The sequence below is a fragment of the Condylostylus longicornis genome, unplaced genomic scaffold, assembly GCF_029603195.1.
Source record: "Condylostylus longicornis isolate FDR11 unplaced genomic scaffold, ASM2960319v2 ptg000130l, whole genome shotgun sequence".
Classification (NCBI taxonomy): domain Eukaryota; kingdom Metazoa; phylum Arthropoda; class Insecta; order Diptera; family Dolichopodidae; genus Condylostylus; species Condylostylus longicornis.
This window is the reverse complement of record NW_026578098.1, coordinates 1,617,136-1,641,030: the sequence shown is the minus strand read 5'-3', so window position 1 is coordinate 1,641,030 and position 23,895 is coordinate 1,617,136. Positions and strand designations below refer to the sequence as shown.

The window sequence follows — 23,895 nt, the reverse complement described above, 5'->3', positions numbered from 1 at the left end:
TTTGCTGTACAACAATGAAAGCTAATTCTACATTACTTCAAAAACAAATTTTAAACTCAGATTGCCAAGGTGCAGGTCATTATAATTCGGGCGGTTTATACCGACTGAGACCTTTTTACTTATTTTATTTTATTTTGGTATATGTGTATTTTTTCTCGTTTTTAATAATTTTTCTTTTCGTTTCTTTGGATTTTTTCGTTTTATTTTGGTATTGTTTGGATTTAATTATTCACATATTTAGCACATTTAGAAGATACACATACATATGTACGAATTCATCTTTACATGATAGTCTTTACTAATACATACATACAGTCTTTACTAATTATACATACAATATAAGAAATATATTCTTATATTAGCTATTTTTGAATAAGTTAGAAATGTTCATAGTGATTTGGGGTGTTTGAAAAATAAAAAACGATTAAATACAAATATATATTCAACAAAATATATTCAAAATTATTTTATTTCGTTTAAATAACAACAAAATTAAATTTCATGTTCTTACAAAATAGAATAATAAATTACAGGAAACAAAACATTTTTTAGTTAAAACAAAATAGTAAATACATAAAAAAAATTTCAACTATATAACATATTTACATAAAAAAAAAATCTGATGTGGTCAGCACATAACCGATCGCATTGTGTATTGTCTAGTTAAATGAAAGTGTTACAGAATATTATAAAAATGCCTGTTAAATACTTCTTTTCAATTTTTAGGACATTAGTAAACTTATAGTTAACATACTTAGAAAAATGTAAATTTGGCTCTTAGTAGAGCTTCGTTTTGTGCTACCCGAATTCCTTGAAATGCTCGCCAGTTAGTTTCGGTAACAACCAGAACTGAAATATCAAATTTCAAGAAATTCCATCAATTTGTTCTGTGGATATGGTGAAAAATGTAAAATCGGCCCGCAAATCAGTATTCGAGCCCTGATCTTTCCAAAAAAATTATATGTTCACTGCTTTAATATGAGGAATTCATATATTAAATTTCAATGAAATCGGTTGATTATTTCTCTTTATATACACAAAAGTGTATGTTTGGCCCGTAGTAAACGTCTAGTTGCCGATGCCTGATCTTTCCAAAAAATTTACATGTTCATTGTTTTAATATGAGGAATTCATATATTAAATTTCAATGAAATCTATTGATTATTTCTTTATATACACAAAAATGTATATTTGGCCCGTAGTAAACGTCTAGTTGCCGATGCCTGATTTCTTCCAAAACATACGAATTTTTGCGGACGATCGAGCTGAGCTTATATATAAAATTTCAAGTAAATCGGTTGAATATTTTTTTCAAAATGTTCAAAAATGTAAAACAGGCCCGCTAAAAAGTGCAGTTCCCGAGGCCTGATATATACCAAAAGTTGATCGATCCGTGCCATGGTGGAAACAAACTTACATATAAAATTTCATCAAAATCGGTTCAGCCGAACTTGAGATACACGCATGCACACACAGACCGACAGACGGACAGACCGACAGACCGACAGAACGATAGACCGACAGGTTGCTAAAAATAGTTTACTTACACTTCCCTACTATGGAGAAGTACGTTCCCACCGAAAACTTGAAATGCAAAATTTGTTGCTATCACATAACCTACCTATTGTTTACACAATACGGTCGGTAATAAGGTTTTGAATCCATTTTTAATAAAGCTAGTAATATTTGATAACAAAACATTTCATCACATAATTTTCTTTTATTAAAGACCTTACAGTTTATTTATATTATGAAAATTTTAACATAACACCTAGTTGATTAATCCTTTTTAGCACTTTTCCAAAAAATTTTTTGAAAAAAGTGCTTATTAGTTTCACTCTGTTCGTCCGTCCGTCCGACACTTTTTTTGTTTACAAAACTTCTACACCCTTGAAGATAGAAAGCTAAAATTTCATACATACATAGATCTTCACTAGAAACTAGAATTCTTACCTATCTCCCCCCCTCTAGAAGTTATACTCCCGCAAAACCCTAAAAATGGCCTTTTTTAAATATTTGTTGCAATGAAACCATAAACATTTTTGAAATTTTTCAAACACAGAAAGGCAATGCCTGGCTTCCCCTAGCGTGGTATACTAAAATTAAACTTTAGAAAAACAAAATGGCCGTTCAAATTTACCGCTCTCTAAAGTCCTTTTTTTCCAAATTCTTGATCTCGTTTTTCTTCTACAACTCACACTTTAGATCTTTGAAATTTTAGGGGCTTTAGCAAATAGTTCATTTCGTGAGAAGAAAATTTTTTTCCATCTCCACCCCCTCTCAAGTTATCGCCTCTTGAAATTCGTAAAATTTGAATTTTTAACACCTTATATTTCCGACACCGCAAGCTTTTTCAAATTTTTATAAACGCAAAAAGCTAACGATAAATTCCATGAAATTAAAAACTATAATTACTTTTCTTAACTCACACAATTAACCCTTAAAATCGAGCATTATGTTAACCCCCATTTATGTTAATTTTTGCTTTGACTCTTATACAAATGTAATCTTCCACGCAACACAAATCAGTTTTTGTTTTTTTTTCTATTTGAGTTTTTTGATAAATATTTTAATAATAAATATTTGTAAATACAATAGTCTGAAAATTTCAAAAGAGGCGTATAGGCCAATGAAATTTCTGAAGTATTTCTTGAAAAATCGATTAAAAGCCGTAAAATTTTCAAAATTTTAAAAGCTTCCGTTTTTTACTTATTTCTATATGCACTATACGTTATATACATACATTTAAAGGTTATTACGCAAGCAAATATCAACTTGTACACCCGCTTTTTCTGGAATCATAGAGGCAAAACCCTATCTAATGACTTTTTTCCCATCCTTTCTAGAAGTACCCGTACTTTTTGACACCTGAGTAGTAGCTATATACAGGGTGTTTCAGAAAGGTATACAAAAACATATACCATTGGTTAGAGGGTCGAAAATGGGTAAAATTTTTGTTCAGGAGTGGGTACGAAATCTGAAGGGTTTTCGAGATACAGGGATTTTAACGAATTTTCACGAAATTTCTAATTATCTTAGCTTTTTTGATTATAACTTCCGTTCCGAAAAAGACAATGGCTTCGAACTAACAGTTTCTGAAAGGTCTAGTAAAGAGCTTAAAATAAACACCTTACCTGATTATGCATTTTGTGTACTTTCGGAATACCAATCATTTGAACTTTAGGAAAAATAAAATTTTTCCCTTTTTTTATTTTAATTTTTTAAAACCAGGTATTTTCGTTCGAAATTTTTTGAAACTTTGAAAATTTTTTTTACAGAATTTTGGCCACTTTATCAAACCTTAATTTAAGCCACTAATTGTTGAGAAATCTTTTATGGTACAGAAGATATAGCACGCAAACCATTTCTATGTCAAGATTTTAGGGGCCCTAGTAAAATGTAAAAAACCAAAAAATTTACATTATTTTTGATTTTTATTGATTTTAAAACCTATATTTCTCATTTACTATCAATTTCTTAATCTACTATCATTCTAAAAAAACATTAACACTTTTAATAACCGTTATTTTGATAAAAAATCTGAAATTTATATTTCTTAAAACTGCTGGTGAACATATATAAATTATCCAAATAAAGAAAAGATTTTGGTAAAAACAAAATAATAATTTTATTCAAGTATATGTATGTGTATATGAATGTATTAGAATTCAGCATTTTACAGTTTTTCGCTCGAATAATAAAAATAAAATTTTAGGTAGATACATACGTACATAAATTGTGTATGTATATTTTTTTAAAGCTTGCTGACGAAACATAATATTCAAAACAATAACAAATGAAGCATTAATATTCAGTTGCCACAAAACATCTGATGTCTTTTATAAAACCTGACACTTATTTAAGTTTATTCCGATTTTTCGAACTTAAAATATATGTGAGATCATTATATTTTCGAATATTATTTATTTCTCGTTCTCGGTTTGTGTTTCTAATAATAAAAAGTATTATTTTATTTGTTGGTTTGCGTTTCTAGTAATATAAAGTATAAAAGAAAAAGGTGCTTTTGTTATACAAAAATTTTTTCAGAAAATCTTAAAATAGAGCTATTTCGAGGCTAAAAAGTTCCAATGTCAGATTTTTCTGGGTCCCTGGAGGCAAAGTCTGGTGGGTAGCGTGGTAGTCTGATAACCGGAAGGTTATTAGATCGATACTTGCCTGGATATTGTCGTATTTTTCTTTGTATATTTATGTACACAAAATACAGAAAATATACATGTTATACTAAATTAACATATGCCTACACTATAGTTTATAACAATATTAATTTTCTATTTTTTATTCTACAATTTTTTTTTAATTCTTAGAAAAAGCAAAAAAAAGAAAAATAACTTTATGATTTTTTATTACACTCCACTCCATATTTTTTATTACACTACTTATAACTCACAGAGAGTAAATTAATTTTGTTTGTGTTTTTCCATGTAATAATTTTTGTACAGCCAATGATTGGTCCCCGATTACAGAAATCGAAAAAAGTTTTTTTTTCGTGTTGAACTATCTTGAATTTTAACGTTTTTGATGATAGGCAGCATCGAAGTTAAGAAACATATCTATAAATAGCCACAAAATCGACTATAGTAAATAAGTTTTCTAAGTTCCACAAAAAAAAAATTATTTTTATTATGGTATAAGTGTCAATGTGTATTATGTCATTAATATCATTCGCAGTTTCTGTCAGACCAAATGTTTGCTGTATTGATTTCCCCTCATATTTTACTCCCTGGTATGAATCACATTGGTACCTCTGAACTAATTCTAATAGATTTGGGTAATACACCTTATATTTTATGATATTGTATGTTTCTAGAATACCAAAATGTAAACTCTCTTTCACATGGTAAAGAGGTATTTACTGTTGTCGTAAGAGAATAACTGGATAAGTTTTTTTGCACTATATTAACTAAAAGTTCAGAAAAAATTCCTATTTTGCCTTTTTCAAGAAAACCCTTTTAGAATTCCTTCCAAGTTGTCGAAATCGTATTCGGAAACAGAATCCGTCTACCTAAAATAATCTCATGTTCCACACTTTTATTGTTTGTTATTATAATTTGATTTATTAACAATTTCGTCCTTTATGGGAATATAATGTAACAACACTTCAATTGCAGAATGTACAGTTGTTGCTATTGTTGCAATAAATTTCCTCTCGTTTTCAACATCCATTTCTTCAGCGCTTTCGTTATTAAAAATACAAGAGTCAGAGTTCTTTCAGTTTTTTTTTCAACTTTCCTTCTACCTTTTTATACCCTGCACTTCGTGAAGGGTATATTAACTTTGGTATGGAGTTTGTAACTACTTGAAGGAGTCATCTGCGGTATGGACATATATATATATTCTTGCTCAGCGTAAAATTCTGCGTCGATTTAGACATGTCCGTCCGTCCGTCCGTCCGTCCGTCCGTCCGTCCGTCCGATCGCACGATAACTCAAAAACCAATAATGCAATCGACACCAAACTTTCACAAGTTTTTTCTTTTGTGCCAAGGACGAACCCTATTGTTATTGGACTAAGTCGGACAACGGGTTCGGGTAGCTGCCATACAACTCCAAGAGTTTATTTTAAATATTTCAAAAACTAATAAAGCTATAAATATAAAATTTTGTATACATGTGTCCAATTATATTCTACACATGCTCTAAAAATTATAATGGGATAGCTGCACCGGTTCGGGTGGCTGCCATACAACTCCAACAGCAAATTTTTTATATTCGGCAAAATAATAAAGTCAGATTCATGAAACTTGGCAGTCATGTGTCCAATTATAGGTCAAATATATTTCCGAAGTTTAGGAGTAATTGCTTGACAGGTTCGGGTACCTGCCATACAACTCCATAAGCTAATTTTAAATATTTGGAAAAATAATAAAGTCAGATTCATGAAACTTGGCAGTTGTGTGTCCGATTATAGATCAGATATATTTGTGAAGTTTTAGTGGAATTGCTTGACAGGTTCGGGTACCTGCCATACAACTCCAGAAGCCAATTTTAAATATTTGGAAAAATAATAAAGTCAGATTGATGAAACTTGGCAGTTGTGTGTCCAATTATGGGTCAGACATATTTCTAAAGTTTTGGTGCGATTGCTTGACAGGTTCGAATAGCTTCCATACAAGTCTAAAAGCTTATTCTTAATATTTGGAAAAATAATAAAGTCAGATTCATGAAACTTGGCAGTCATGTGTCCAATTATGGGTCAGACATATTTCCGAAGTTTTGGAGGAATTGCTTGACAGGTTCGGGTATCTGCCATACAACTCCATAAGCTAATTTTAAATATTTGGAAAAAGAATAAAGTCAGATTCATGAAACTTGGCAGTTGTGTGTCCGATTATAGATCAGATATATTTGTGAAGTTTTGATGGAATTGCTTGACAGGTTTAGGTACTTACCATACAACTCCAAAAGCTAATTTTAAATATTTTGAAAAATTATAAGGTCAGATTGATGAAACTTGGCAGTCGGATGTCCAATTTTAGGTCAGACATGTCCGTGAAGTTTCTATAGAATGATCTCACAGGTTCGAGTAATTGCTACACAATAACGAAAGGTGCAGGGTATAATTCAATCGGTTTATACCGACTGAAACGTTTTTACTTGTTTTGCTCTTCAATTGTCTTACCATTTGGCGTATTATCGTTTACTATTCTACTCAGAAAATCGGCCATTTTTTTTTCCTTTCATATAATCAATCTCAAATTGATATTCATGCAGTTTCAGTAGCCATTTTTGTTGTCTTGGTGACAAGCTTTTACCATAATGATTTGCAAACAAACACCTAATCGGCTGATGGTCTGTAAAAATTCTGAATTTTTTTCCGCTAAAAGAAGGCCTAAATTAAGTAATGGCCCACTATTATGGGCAAAAATTCTTTATCAGTCGCCGAATAGTTCTCTTTATGATTATTTAATGTTCTCGATGCAAAGCAAATTGGGTGTCCCTTCTGTGTTAGTAGAGGATTAATTGAACGTGTCAGTAGTTAAACAAAAGGTTTTTAAAAATTTGGAAATCTTAAAACCAGTAAATTCAGATTCTCTATTACTTTAGTTACCTAACCACTGGCACAATATAACATAACTAAATATAACATAACTTAATATACAATACTAATAAATATTATACAAGTAATTTTCAAATATTCACAATATTCGATATTAATAACTAAGAAAAAATAAACAGTAAATATTAATGAACTTTACTAGTCACATTTATTAACGCTGGTCACATATCTAGTAAACTCTATGACGCTATTAAACTAGAGCATGATGTCATGCAGTAGCCCAATGCTGCTCTTTAAGAGTGAAGAAGAAAAAAAAATTATTTTAGTTAAAAAGTTGTGATATTGCTTATAAAATACCATTTATATATAATATAAATGGTATGTATGTGGTCTCTTAAAATTTCATTCCTCAATCTCTGAAAGTTGCAGGAGCATTCTTTAAGCATCAAGCATGCTATCATCTTGTTGATTTTTGCTTTACCGAACTTTTCCAATATTGAGTCAATATTTGGTAAAGAAAACTTATCGTCGACTGTCACTTCGTTCAGTTTCCTATATTTGAGAACAATTCTGTATATTTTATTTCTTTTTTACCTTGAGTAATATCTTTAGTTGTTGGACAACAATGCTTTGCTGTTGTTGCAAAGCTGAAGAAAATTGCTGAAGTTGTTGTTTTTTACCGATCGTATTGTGTAAACAATAGGTAGGATATGTGATGGCAACAAATTTTGCATATCGAGTTTTCGGTGGGAATGCACTATTCCCACCGAAAACTATGGAGAGTAGGAAAGTGTAAGTAAACTATTTTTAGCAACCTGTCGGTCCGTCGGTCTGTCGGTCTGTGTGTGCACGCGTGTATCTCAAGTTCGGCTGAACCGATTTTGATGAAATTTTGTATACAAGTTTATTTCCACCATTCGGGAACTGCACTTTTTAGCGGGCCAGTTTTACATTTTTGAACATTTTGAAGCAAATATTCAACCGATTTACTTGAAATTTTATATGTAAGCTCAGCTCGACCGTCCGCGCAACCTCTTAACTTTTGGAAAAAATCAGGCGTCAGAAACTGGAGGTTTACTACAGGCATTTCATTTAAATATACATTTTTGTGTATATAAAGAGAAATAATGAACCGATTTCATTGAAATTTAATATTTAAATTCTTAGTATTAAAACAATGAACATATAAATTTTTTGGGAAGATTAGGGCTCGAAAACTGATCTGCGGGCCGATTTTACTTTTTCACCATATCTACAGAACGAATTGATTGAATTTCTTGAAATTTTATATTCGAGTTCTGGTTGTTACCGAAACTAACTGGCGAGCATTTCAGGAAATTCGGGTAGCCCAAAGGGAAACTCTACTAAGAGCCAAATATACATTTTTCTAGTTATGTTGACTATAAGCTTACTAATGTACTAAATATTGGAAAGAAGTATTTAACAGACATTTTTATAATATTCTGTAACACTTTCACTTAACTAGACAATACACATTGCGGTCGGTTATGTGCTGACCACATCAGATTTTTTATATTAATTTGTGGTTCTGGATTTCCCACTTTATCTTGAACTTTTTGAGAGATGACGCAGACTTGGATTTTTTTTTTTGATAATAGTTTCAAAATTGTTTTTAAGTTTTTTCTAAATATTTTTCACTTATAGTTTAAATATGTTTTTATTATTTTCTTTTTAGCACTTTTCCGACCGCCCGTCCGTCCGTCTGTCCGTGTGTCTGTTTACATATATCTTCCATACATAGATCTTTACTGGAAACTAATTTCCGTAGAACATAATTTTTACATATCTCTTCCCCTCTAAAAGTTATACCCCCCCAAAACCCTAAAAATGCCTTTTTTCAACTACTTATTGTAGTAGAACCATATGCATTTTTCAAATTTTACAAACGCAGATAAGCAGTGGGTTACTTCTTCTATCACGGCATACTATACTTAAACTTAAAAAAAACAAAATGGCGGTTAAAATTTACCGTTACATAAAATCCCTTTTTTTTTCAAATTTTTGATGTTGGTTTTCTTCTAGACCCCATGTTGTGGGCGCCTGAAATTTTAACAGCTTTTAGGCACTAACAAATAGTTCATTTCGTTAGGAGAAAATTTTTTTCCATCTCCAGGCCCTCTCAAGTTATCGTCTCTTGAAATTTGTAAAATTTGAATTTTTGATGCCTCATATTTCCGAAACCGTAAGCTTTTTTAAATTTCTATAAACGCTTTTTAAATATAATTATTTTTCTTAACTCACGCAACTAACTCTTAAAATCGAGCATTATGTTGAGCCCCTTTCAAATTAATTTTTGCTTTACTTCAAAGACTGGGTAAATCGTTCATCCTAAATATATACAATCCTAGAAATAGTTTCATATATGAAAGAAAATAATTTTAATAGTGTGGTAGGTACATAGATTGTTTTTCAAAGCAGTATTTTCATAGGTTGAAGGAAAAAGTGTTACAATACAAACCATTCCTTTGACCCAACTTTATTTTTTATGCTTTTGTGTTTCAAATGTTTGAGTTTATTAATTGGTAGTTCAAACCAAAACTGCTTGTAAGCGAACATTAATTTTTTTCAAAGTTAATTTTAATTTGTAACAATAATTTTTTGTAACATTAGTAACAATAATTTGTACATTAATTTTATTAATAATATTTCCATTATTGCGTTTGGATTGTTTCATTTAAAAAATTTGTCGTGGTTTATTGAATTTGTTTATTTTCATTAAAATATAGCACAACATACTTATATTTTAAAATAAAAGAACAATAAAGACTTTTATTTTAAAATCTAAAAATCTTATACTAAATTTTCATGTCATCTGTTTCACTCTCAAAGTAAGACTAAAATAAAGTTGAGTCAAGCCAATGGTTTGTATTGTAGCACTTTTCCCTCCAACAAGTGAAAATACTACAATATTAAAATTATTTTCATTCATATTGCATATATTAAGGATGAACGATTTATGCAGTCTTTGAAATTAAGCAAAAATATATATTTTAAGAGGGGTTGATATAATACTCGATTTTAATGATTAATTGCGTGAATTAAGAAAAACTATTATATTATTTAATGGCATGTTGTACTATTTAATGACATGGCCATCTTCTATATTTCTGCGTTTGCAAAATTTGAAAAATGCTTATGGTTCTTAAAAATGCTTATGGTATAACTTAAAGAATTTCTTCTACGGAAATAAGTTTCTAGTAGAAATCTGTGTGCATAAAAAATTTAAGCTTTCTAGCTTCAAGGGTGTAAAAACACACACGGACAGAAAGACGAACGGACAGAGTGAAACTGACAATCCCTTTCTTTCAAAAATTTTTTGAAAAAATCTTAAAAAATTTTTTCTGTTTTTAAACTATTCTGATCTTTTCCTTTATGGAAAAGATCCCATTTCTTACAAAAATGTTTCCATATTCAACTTCATATGGTTTATAATATTATAAACCATTTTGCTATTGCATTTGTTGCTGTTATTAACATTGGTCAATAATTGTTAACAATTAACACTGTTATTAACCACTTATATTATAGATTGAATTTCTTTCATTTAAAAATTCGTAGGAAACGAGTTTTTTAAAAAGATATTCTTTAGAATTTTTAACCTTTAATTTTGAATGAGCAGTATACATAACTCGTGTGTCCAATTAAATTCTACATATTGTGCTCTAAAAATTTTAACGGAATGGCTGCGCTGGTTCAGGTAGCTGCCATATAATTCCAAAGCTAATTTTGTATATTCGGAAATATAATAAAGGTAAATTCATGAGACTTGGAAGTCATGTATCCTATTTTAGGACACACATATTTTCGAAGTTTGTTTTGGAATGTCTTGACAGATACGGAAAACTCTCAAACAACCGCAAAAGCTATTTAAATATTCGAAGAAAAAAATAAGATTAGACTCATAAGACTATTCCTATTATAGATCATACATATCCCTGAAGTTTTAGTTGTTCGGGAAATTGCCACACAACTTCAAAAGAAAATTTTTAAGATTTGGAAAAATATTAAAGCTAGATTCATGAACTACAAACATTTGAAAATAAACAACTTTGGAAATTAGATCTAAGAGTTTTTGAAATATTTAAAAAAACCTCTTTGAATTAACCCAGAGTTTTACATTTAACAAGAATATATACATGTCCATACCGGAGACGATTTCTTCAAGGGGCTATAAACTCCATACCAAAGTGAATGTAGCCTTCACGAAGGTGCAGGGCATAAAAACATAGGCATATAGAAATTTTTTTGCAGTTTTCCTTACAATCCTTATATCTCTTGATGAATTTTTAATATTTTTCTAAGACACTCATTGGTGTACTTTTATACTTAGCAAATTAAAAAATTTTTACTCTAATTATTTATTAAATGATTAAAATATTGAAATATTTTAGGCTGAATTGAGAGCTGAAGAACGTTTGTCTGAAGAGCAAAAACGTCATCGAGAGTTACTGGCTCGTGTTGAACGTGAAGCTTCTCTACAAAACGAAAATTACCAAATAAAAATTCGTACAATTGAAATTGAAGCGAATTCGTTAAGAGATGAAACACAACGCCTACGTGTATTATGTGATAAACAAGCAAATGATCTACATGCAACCCAAGAAAAAATGGAACTGGCGCGTGATAATATAGCATCATTAGAACAAGAAGTTGAAGAAGCCCAAATTCGCGAACGCAAACATGATTTAGAATTAAAGGAATCAAAAGATTTAATGATCCAATTAAGCAATGAATTAGAAAGAATAAGAGCAGAAAACGGTCCAGCGTTGCCAACAACATCTCCAGAAACAATAAGACTGGAAGAACTACATTTTGAAATTGAAGAATTACGTCAACAAAATAAAAGTAAAGACTAAATTAAATTATTTGTTTTTGAAAATATATATAATGTTTTAATTACCAAATCAATAATTTAGTTTTATTAGAACAAAATGAGGAACTCCAAGCGGCAGTATTCACTAGAGGTGTGGAAGAGGGGCGACATTTATTAAACGGGACGTTAAATAGTTTAGCACAAGAACTTGAAGAATTAACACAAGCTCAGGTAAGCACTAGAAAAAAATAATTAAATGTGCATGTTTAATTATAAATTATTTCGAATTTTAACCTTGATAGTGAAAAATATGTATAATTTTCAATAAATGTAGAACTACATATAAACATATTATTGTAGAGCAATATTTTATTTATTTTCATTTTTATTTTATATATTTTTGTAACGTTACACTAAAATATTTATTTAATTACTATTCTTTTTTCGTAAGTTTATCAACAATTCGAAATTTTTTTTAATGATATATTGTCGTTATTCATCCCTTCCTTAGAATTTGTCATACTATTGTATACATACATATGTATATACATTTGGTGGTTTATAAGAACATTATCAGTATAAGAATTTGAAAGTATTTTTATGGAGTTTGTAACTACTTGAAGGAGTCATCTGCGGTATGGACATATATATATATATTCTTGCTCAGCGTAAAATTCTGCGTCGATTTAGACATGTCCGTCTGTCCGATCGCACGATAACTCAAAAACGAATAATGCAATCGACACCAAACTTTCACAAGTTTTTTCTTTTGTGCCAAGGACGAGCCCTATTGTTATTGGACTAATTCGGACAACCGGTTCGGGTAGCTGACATACAACTCAAAGAGTTTATTTTAAATATTTCAAAAACTAATAAAGCTATAAATATTTGTATACATGTGTCCAATTATATTCTACACATGCTCTAAAAATTATAATGGGGTAGCTGCAAAGGTTCGGGTGGCTGCCATACAACCCAACAGCAAATTTTTTATATTCGGAAAAATAATAAAGTCAGATTCATGAAACTTGGCAGTCATGTGTCCAATTATTGGTCAGATATATTTCTGAAGTTTTAGAGGAATTGCTTGACAGGTTCGGGTACTTGCCATACAACTCCAGAAGCTAATTTTAAATATTTGGAAAAATAATAAAGTCAGATTCATGAAACTTGGCAGTTGTGTGTCGAGTTATAGGTCAGATATATTCTGAAGTTTTAGTGGAATTGCTTGGCAGGTTTGAGTAGCTCCCATACACTTATTGACTCTCTCTCAAGAACTTTTAACTAGATTGAGAGATTGTCAGAATAAAATAGAGCAATTTAATGTTTTAACAGAACTAACCTTGAAATATTTATTCAGTAATGTTAAATAATATTCAGAACTTAAAAATAGTTTGTTGGAATGCTAGAAGCATTGTCAACAAAAAAATTGAATTTTTAAATTTTTTAAGAAAATATGATGCTGATGTTGTAATTATAACAGAGACTTGGTTAAGAGAATCAATTGTTGTTGATTCTGTTTATGATATGTATTGTTGTAATAGAACTTCTGGAAGAGCGGGAGGGGTTGCCATAATGATAAGAAAATATATTAAACATGAAATTTTGCCACAGGTTAGAACAAAAATATTTGAAACAATATCTGTTAGGGTAAATACGGGTACAATGCATATTGACTTTATAGGTGCATATTTTCCAGGTGGTAATAGTAACAAAGAAAAACTAAACAACTTCAAAAAAGATTTGGAAGTTTTTAATAAATTAACTGGCAACTATATAATTGCGGGCGACTTTGATTGCAGGCATGTAACATGGTATTGTGTAAAGAATAATATTTCGGGTAAAATTTTAAATGAGAAATTATTTAATAGCAATTTTAGCTTGTTATTTCCTGCAACTCCAACTTATGTGCCCACGTCGGTAAGACAGAAACCATCAACTCTGGATCTTATTCTTTGTAACATCCCTAATTATATTACAGCTCCTTATACCGTCAATGAACTAAATTCAGACCATTTGCCTGTATTATTTACCGCTAACCGAGTAGCACAAATTATTGAAAAGCAATTGGAAACAATTTGGAAAGGTTTTTAATTGGGCTATATCTGGTACAAATTTTGAGACAAAACCAATTACCAAGGAACAAATTGAGGATTCAGTTGTTATATTTCATGAATGGTTGAGGGACACTATTGATAAAGTTGTTCCTCGGCAAACTAGATCGGATCATGATTATTTGATGAGACTGTCAGAGCGTACTAAGCTCATAATATCCCTAAGAAATGCAGAAAGACGACGCTGGCAAAGAACAAGGTGTTACAGTTATAAAATGCTATACAAATTTTATGATCGTATAGTTAAGATGGAAATTAAAGAATCCAGAAATCGGGCATGGAATCAATATTTGTCCTCACTGGACAGAGCTTCGAAACCTTTTTACAATTTGTGTAAAATACTCAAAAAAAGAAAGACTAGAATGCCAGCTATTTCCTATAACAATTCTACCTTAACTACCGATTTAGAAAAGGCTAATGCATTAGCAGATTTCTTTGCAAGTCAAAGTTCTCTGACTGATAATTATGGCGATGTTCTAACAATGAATGCAGTTCAACATTCAGTTGATAGATTACGATCACTGGCAATCACGGACTATTCTTTGATTTATATAAATAAAATTATAGATATAGTTACAAAATTATCAAAAAAGCACCGGGTAATGACGCTATACCAAACAGTATATTGAAGAACTTGCCAAGGACAAGTTATAAATTTTTGACAAAAATTTTTAATAGCTGTCTGGAATTAGGATATTTCCCTAAAATATGAAAAGATGCCATAGTAATCTGTGTCCCAAAGAAAGGTAAGAATCAAACCCAAGTAGAAGGATATCGCCCAATTAGTCTTTTGAATACTATAGGAAAAAGTTTTGAAAAAATCATTAAGCAGCGTCTTGAGCAAATTGTAATTCAATCGAATTTTCTGCCTAATGAACAATTCGGATTTAGAAAAAACCATTCAACGTCTCATCAAGTTTGCAGGATTAAGAACATTGTAAAATCTGAGCTTGAAATGAAAAATTCAATTGGAATGATCACACTTGACATCGAAAAGGCATTTGATTCTGTATGGCACGATTGTTTAATACATAAGCTCTTCGTAATGGGATTTCCATCATACATCGTCAAAATAATATTGAGTTTTTTATCTAATAGATCCTTTTCAGTCAGAATTGGAGCTACAAAGTCTGAGACAACAAATATCACCGCCGGAGTGCCCCAGGGTTCTGTGTTATCTCCATTACTTTACAACATTTTTGTAGCCGACATGCCGAAGCCACAAAACTGTAGACTAGGACTCTATGCGGATGATACGACTTTATTGACAGCCTCCAAGATCCCACTGAAATAATAAATAACCTTGAAACGAACCGTGTTCTCACCTTGGATGGAAACCAGATGGAATGGACAAGGGATCATATCACTTATCTGGGGATTCATCTCGATAAAAAATTACTTTTTAAATCACATATCGCAAGGACTGTCAACAAATTGGATCTGTTTATAAAAATACTTTACCCAGTTATTAATAGGAAATCTCTGCTGAGTATAGAAAATGAAATATTAATATTTAAAGGGGTTTTTCAGGGAATTGTTTTGTATGGTCTTCCAGAGTTCAGATACGAAGACGAATTTAATGTTGCTTCAAAGGAAGCAAAATAAAATTTTGAAATTAATTCTAAATAAATCTTTTTATTTTTCGACTCGAAGATTGCACGAAATGGCCAAAACACATTCTGTTTTCGAGCAAATTGATAAAATGATGTCTACCTTCCAGGAGTCGTGTTACAATTCTAGCTATTCTTTAATAAGAGAATTAGTAGAATAGTAATGTTAGACTAATATAGGGTTAATTAATAAATATAAGTACTTTAAAAATTTAGTTTAAAAATAATCTAGGTTTTATATATAGGAAAAATGTAGGGTATAAGTCTTTTTTTTTAAGTATTTTATCTTAAAATTTTCAAAAGGTTTTTTCTTGCCGTTTTCCTTTAAATTGAAATTAATAAAAAATCTTAGTCTTAAGAAACAAAAATTATACAAATCCTGGCATTATAAAAATTATGGGATTAAAAATTATACAAATTATCAAATACGTCCTGGCAATAAATTAATAAATAAATAAAAATAAAAAAAAATATATTTTAAATTACTTTAATTTCTAGACTAAAATATTTCAAACAAGTTGAATAAGCCAGCTACGCAGTTGGCATATCACAAAACATTATCGTATTGTGTATATTTCTCGGGAGCGGTAGTAATTTTCAGAGTAAGTAATAAATTCAGAAAAAAAGGTCAAATAAAAAGTAAATGAAATTCAAATTATAAAATACGTAAAATTCAAATTATAAAGAAAAATGTAAAAAGAACGTATGATACGTCATTGAAAATTTAATTTAATTTTTTTTTTTAACATAATTATGAACTTTGATTTTCAAATATATAGGGCCTGATCGTCTATCTCGCTATTTTACTCTGAAAGTGAGAAGAAAGTGAGTAACTATCATATAGTACTTGTATAATGTAATTTTCGAGTGAGGAAAATTATTCCGATTACTTATCGCGTTATACCCTGCACTTCGTGAAGGGTATATTAACTTTGGTATGGAGTTTGTAACTACATGAAGGAGTCATCTACGGTATGGACATATATCCGTCCGTACGTAGTCCGTCCGTCCGTCCGTCCGATCGCACGATAACTCAAAAACGAATAATGCAATCGACACCAAACTTTCACAACTTGTTTCTTTTGTGCCAAGGAAAAGCTCTATTGTAATTGGACTAATTTGGACAACGGGTTCGGGTAGCTGCCCTACAACTCAAAGAGTTTATTTTAAATATTTCAAAACTTAATAAAGGTATCAATATAAAATTTTGTATACATGTGTCCAATTATATTCTACATATGCTTTAAAAATTTTAATGGGATAGCTGCACCGGTTCGAGTGGCTGCCATACAACTTCAAAAGCAAATTTTTTATATTCGGCAAAATAATAAAGATATATATCAGATATATTTCTGAAGTTGTAGTGGAATTGCTTGACAGGTTTGGGTACCTGCCATACAATTCCAGAAGCTAATTTTAAATATTTGGAAAAATAATAAAGTCAGATTCATAAAACTTGGCAGTTGTGTATCCAATTATAGATCAGACATATCCGTGAAATTTCTATAGAATGGTTTCACAGGTTTGAGTAATTGCTATACAACAACGAAAGGTGCATGGTATAATTCAGTCGGTTTATACCGACTGAAACGTTTTTACTTGTTTTTTTTTTTAAATTGTATACAAACGTTTTTCACTTTGTTTTAGAAAGTGAAACATTCAGTCGATAATTTGAAAAAAAATGCAAAAATCCAATTAAAAAAATTAGTAATCTTATTGGAAAAGTAAAACATTCATTAGAAAATACTTATAATTCTGATTTGAAAGTAATTAAAAAGTGAGTAAAAAAGCGAGATACACGATCAGGCTGATTAAAAGCAAAAATTTTCCCGCTGACGGGGCTCATTGTCATTACATCTTTTACGAATCACTTCAGAAAGCTTAAATGGTAATGCTTTCTACGCAATACATGTAAAGTAAAAAATACATTAGAGTTCCGTAAGAGAAAAAGCCCTTCCTAAAGAAAGTGCTTCGGGTCTACTTTTTCCTGAAGGGATCTTTAAAATGAAGGAATGAAATAAATTGCAGTTTTAAAACTACTCGTGACTTTTTCTAATTATTTTGATTTCCTTTCGTTATGTACATTCATGTTTGCGCACGTACTTTTGTTTGAAATATGCATTTTTCGCATGTTTTTAAATACATTTAATACATTTTACTGGAAAAACTATGAGAGATAGAGGAAAATGTTATATGGCTTAATCTTTAGATCTTATCGTATCACATCGAAAAAAACGAAAAAAAAATAACAAAAAATTTTCGATAAATTTCGAGTTTTGTAAAAAAAATTAAAAAAACAAAAATTCAGACTTTGACGAGCTGTATCTCGAAAACTAAACTCAAATCAAATTAATTATAAGACCAGAACATTAAATTACCTGTAAGACAAGCCCCTAATGATAACTTCATGTTGCATGGTCCCGAAGTTCAAGTATTTATATATTATTTTAGGGAAATTTTCTGTTACGGAAATAAGTTTCTAGTTAAGATCCGTTTGTATGTAAAATTTCTGTTATCTATCTTAAAGGATATAGAAGTTTCTTAAACGGTTCCACGGACTGACGGACGGACAAGGTGAGTGAGAAAACCTATTCTATAAATCAGACTATTTAACATTTGAATTTAGTATAATGGTTAAAGACGTAGCAGTAATATTGAGTATTATTCCGACAAGAAAGTAATATGTAAATCCGATGAAGTCAATAATAATTGGCTTATTTTATAGAATATAATATAATAAGTCAAATTTTTTATTAAATTTTTGTTCGAAAGAACAACGCTTTAAATATTTGAGTATTCTATTTTTTGTATTTTAAACTTCAGAGTTATATATAAATAAATATACACGTTTTGCCTTAAATGAATTACAGTTCATTCAAAACACCAATTTTACTACAAAATAAATAATACAAAACAAAAAAGGTGAATTCAATTGATGTTTCTTCATACGAATTCGGAACGGAGAATACTTAATTTTCATAATTGAAAATTCAATTCATGTTTTTTACTCTCGAAAAGAAAATAAGTGAGTTAGATTTATTTTTTTTGTTTTTGACCGTTCTTTCTCAATTAACTTAATAAGTATGTTTTCAAATGCCATCTTTAAATATTCAAATACCTATTATAAATATTTTTTGTTTTATTTTATATGTTATGCTTTAAACATACCACTAAAATTTTTTAATGTGTTCACTTGATACATACTTTCTTTATTAAAATAAAGAAACACAAGTAAACAAAAGTGAACCAAAATTAATGATCTACTTCCTCAAACTAACTCGTAATTTGTTTTTCGTAATATGAAAACATGCAAATGATTGAAAGAACGCGAATGGAAAGCAGGTGAAGTAAAGCATTGAGTGGGTAATATTCTTATTTCTATATTATAAGCATTCCCAAGTAACAATTTTTATCTCATAAGACCCTTGTAGAGCTATATTAACAATTCTTTAAAAATATTACTTTTATAATTTCAGTCTTGTAGAACACTGAAAGACCCTAATGAGATCTTTATGACAACAAAAGAACGCAATTACTAGCGTTATTGATTCTTGTAATGAGAGTTAAGCTCCCATTAAAAGAGTTGTTAAAGCATATAACTCTCATACCAGTTTTGGTATACGAAAACCCTCACAAGCCATTTATAATAGTGTTACTAGAAACAGAAAGCAATACATTGTAGAATAAATATATCGGTCTTACATACATCGAACTTTATAAAAAATAGATCTATTTCGCTTTTAATAATTATTTTTTTTAACAAAAATGGAACAAAATATGTTTACGTGTATGATATGTAATCAATAAATATATGTACATATTCAAAAACTTAATATGTATCATAAAATTATAAACATGGGAAATTAAAATAATATTTTTCCCATAATTATAAATCAAAAAGTTGCTGGAATTAAAATTTTGTTGATAAAAGTTGATGTTGTACTTCGAAAAAAAAGCAATGCCAACTAAAAATAATTAAAATTTAAAAAAATTTTATGCATATTTTTTAACCCTATAATATCTTATTTCTTTTTTTTTACATAAATTTTAAAATTTAAGTGCTATTAAGTTCACAAAGTTAGTGTGTGCCTTACAACCCGACCTAAGGCTTAATACTCCAATGTTAGACAATTTTTCAATTTTGATATCTTGTTATCGCAGTTCATTTTCATATTTATGAGGATTTACCAAGAGTTTACATTCATGAAATTAAACCATAACTCACGCACAGATTTAAAAACTTTTATAACGCAATTTTCAGGCTTTTTTCACCTTCGAAAAGTCCTATAATACAGTTTTTTATATTGCCGCTAAACGGATTCAATTTTGTTTGCAAAGAAAATTTTTGTCTCGAATAGTCATGCATTGATTTGTAGTAATTTTCTAGATTTTACTTTGGTATCCACGTAATAACTACTGTTGTTAAGTAGCTCTACTCATACTGTAGTAATTTTCTATATTAAATTTTTCTAAAATTAAAGGAAGATCGATTTGCTCAAAAAATTTTTTTTTTCAATAGTCGATAATTTTTCCGAAATATAATTCTTTTTTTGGTATGAAAAGAAAACTTCCTTTTATTCGGAATAAAATACTTTTCTTTTTTTATTTTTCGCTAATATATTTCGTGCGCTACATACGCACTTTATCAAAGCTGATTTTCTTCTAATTAAGACAACAAACAATAAAAATTGAAATCTATTAAAATTAGGAATATTATACCTGACTTAATCTAGAATTTGATTATTTATTTATTTATTTTTTTTTGTTATTATTTACAAACTAAATTTATACATGTTTTAAACCTTAAAACTGGTCAAATAATTAATTCAAAGAGCCAAGTAGCCGCGTTAACTTCGTCCGTGTTCAGTAGGCAGTCCTTGTTTGATTTGTATATCTGCATACTTTCCTTTTACCTCTTTTAATACCTTTAAGTTATCTTCCGTGATTGTGTGATCCGTTTCATAAATGTGTTTTGCAACCATCTCCTTGCTCGTTTTATTTCACTTAAATGTTCCTTAAGTCTTGTTGTAACGGGTCTCTTCGTTATGTAAAATTTATCGCAATTATTACAATTGTAATAATTTTCTAATTTCAATTGTAAAAATTCCTAGGTAAAATTAATCGCAATTATTACAATTGATTTTGTACGCACCGCATCTTTCATGTATCTTCAATTTATCTTTAGCTGAATTTAACAAACTCCTAAGTTGATATTTACTATTGGTTTCCGATGTCCGAATATGGTGTTTCCTTAGTTGTTTATTTATCAAGTTTGTACAGCGATGATCATAACTTAAAGATGCCCATGTTGTTCTTTGTTCTTCCAATATCCTGTTCTGTTTAAACAATGTGCTCATATTCTCCTGCTCAATTTTTCGTGTTTGCTTCCTAATGAGTTTGTTAATACGTTTAGTAGAATAACCGTTCTTCACAGCCGTGTCCAAAATGAAGTTTACTTCTGATCTATAGTCGTGTCTGTCCATCGGTGTGGTTAGCATTCTATGGATCATAGAGTTGAACGCCGCCATTTTATGTTTCGTTGAATGGTACGAGTCCTTTGGAATGCAACTTTGTGTTGTTGTTTTCTTCGTATATATCTTGAATCCAATTTTTTCAGATTTTCTTTTCACCAGTATGTCCAAAAAAGGTAACACTCAATTTTCCTCAATTTCGAATGTAAATTCGATGTTTCTATGTAATTTGTTGATGCATCTGTTTATATTCTCCAGTTCTTCCTTGTCCACTATCGCAAAGACGTCATCAACATACCGCATCCATACTCTAGGCATCAGAGAATCCTTCTCCATTCTTTTTTCCATTTTGGACATAAATAATTATTTACTTTCGATAATATTATTTGGTATTTAATTGTTATTTTGGTATTTAATATATAATTTTAAAATGTTAATTAGTAAATTAAGATTTTAAAATCAGCACGTAATATTTAATAATGCAGAGTTTCAATAAATTATTGTGGACAAATTTTTTTTACGTCCAACCCCTATGATTGTGTTTACAAGAGACTTGAAGTCTAAAACATTGTAGGGGCTCCACATATTTGGGTCAAATTTTTATCCGTTTCGAATTTTTATCGCACTTTAACTTTCGGCGCTCTTCTGCATTAAGATGACTCTGACAAACCGTACCATAACAGTCCTGTAAACGTGTTTTTAATTCGGTAACATAATTGTAATTATAAATTGGTTCCGCTGCCCCAGCCAAGGAGGATGATATGTCAGCGGAAATCGAAACAATACCTCCTGCGAAGTGTATTTATAGGCTGCATGTGGAGTAGTATTATAATACAACGTATAATATTCCAACAAAGTGTACCAGCCCGGCACACCATCAATATATTTGGCATATAGCTTTTTAGGTAGTCTGTTAAACTTAGGTGACTTCGTTCTAAAATTCCGTTCGATTCTGAATGGTATGGACTAGTCTGTATTTATTTGATTTTTAATAATTTACAGGGGTTTTTAAAAAGTTAATCTAAGCATTTTTCAGACTGTAATTTCAAATTAAACTTTTTAATGCACTAAAAACTTCAAGTAGTTTACCATTATAGTCTTTTAGCTTCCATAATAGCTTCCATATAGCTTCCATAAATTATCATATCATCCAAATAAGCACGACAGCGTATACCTTGCAATCCTTTCAGGGCTTTGTTCATCAGCCTTTGCAACGCAGGAGGAGCATTACGGAGTCCAAAATGTCTTCAATTAAACTCATAATGTTAATATTTTGTATTAAAACCTGTCTTGGCCCTGTCGCGTTCTTTCATTTCAGTCTGGTGAGACCCGATTTGAATTATTCTGGTTAAACCCGAATAACTAGAGTTACCCAGCTGACCCAATATGTCCTCAATGTTTGGCAGAGACTAGGAATCCAATATTGTGACTTGATTTAACTTTCGAACGTCCACCGGTTTAACTTGATTTAACTTTCGAGTCGGTTTCTTTGGCAAGACTAGAAGGGTTGAACTCCAAAAACTTAATATGGCCGCACCAAGCCGTCACTAACCATTTAGTCAACTTGCTTCTTCATTTCAGTTTTCTGTATCTCGTCCAGACGATACGGTCTACTTTTTTTTTTTTTTCCTTTGTTCACTCCTAGAAGGAGCATAGGGCTAGTGCATGATTTCTCATGCACTAGTTTCATAGCGTCATAGGGTTTAATTAGGTAGGTGACTAGCCTGCCGTAGTTTTTATTTATATATTAATTATTTGAGGTTATTAATATTTACTTTTTATTTTTCTTTTTTTTTTTTGATATCGAATATTATGAATATTTGAAAATTACTTGTATAATATTTTTATTAGTATTGTATATTAAGTTAATAATATTGAATATAATTTTTATAGTGACCTGACCGGGGTTTGAACCCGAGACCCTTCGGCTGAAGGACCGGTGCCATAACTACTGCACCAATGGTCAGATCTACTACTGATAGATTTCTGATTAGGTTTCGTAAGAGTTGGTGAATTGCGTAATTAATTTAGTGAAAGAAAACTTGTCAGCCTCCAAATAGAACAAATTATTATAATGTCTACAAATCTTGAAAAATTCGAATTTTTCTTCGCTATTCGAGTGGGTAAGCGCCAGCTGCTTTTTAATAGTTTTAATCTATTCATTAATAATATTATACTTTTATTATAATTTTCGTTTAAATCAAACAAACGGTAATTGCCTAAAGCAAGAGAGTTCAACCTTTTTTATTTATAGAAATCCTTCGAGCCCATGTGTTTCGGGAAGGAACCTCATGTTTCCCCTACTGAACCGCAAAGAAAATAATTCGTCAGAGTTTTTTTACCCAAGTACAAACATTTCAATACAGTAAAGTATTGTAAGTAAGATATAGTAGTAAAGTATAGTAGAAATCTAGAGAATTAGGTTTTATTTATTTTTTAAATGCACATTTTATAAATAATTTTTGAAATGGATATTATTGTAAATTATTTATCAAATATGTAATTAATTTGTGTAATGCAAAATGAAACAAATTAGTAAAATTAATTTCTTTAATGACTTGGGAATGCTTGTTTTTCATCACAAAGCATTTTTACATCGGGACTAATTGTTGAAATTTGCAATCTAATTTCATCTTCAGTATCCAATCTCTTTCTGTATTTGGTGTTTTTGTATCAGTATACAAAGAGAGCGATTTTCCGAATATATAAGTAGATACAAAGGACATTAGATCCAGCTTTTTTAGCAAATTTCTGGATAAAAACTGCATGATATTAACTTGATTAAACTTTAATTTCACTTTAGAGTCAGCCGCTATATCAATTTGCCCCCTTTCTTTTATTGAGAGTTC

At 30.1% G+C, this 23,895-nt stretch overlaps 1 protein-coding gene across 12 annotated transcripts in view; it reads left to right on the top strand.

Annotated features, from left to right (window-relative positions):
• Positions 1 to 23,895, top strand: part of LOC129614940 (rab11 family-interacting protein 4B) — a 116,888-nt gene that overhangs the window by 76,428 nt on the left and 16,565 nt on the right. For all 12 annotated transcript variants that reach the window (XR_008697420.1, XM_055529915.1, XM_055529914.1 and 9 more), the window contains 2 exons: positions 11,430 to 11,883; positions 11,955 to 12,082. Coding sequence is in view for 11 of the 12 variants with exons in the window: in XM_055529915.1 (XP_055385890.1) it covers positions 11,430 to 11,883; positions 11,955 to 12,082 (582 nt within the window). In the remaining variant the exon portion in view is untranslated. The remainder of the gene's footprint in view (positions 1 to 11,429; positions 11,884 to 11,954; positions 12,083 to 23,895) is intronic.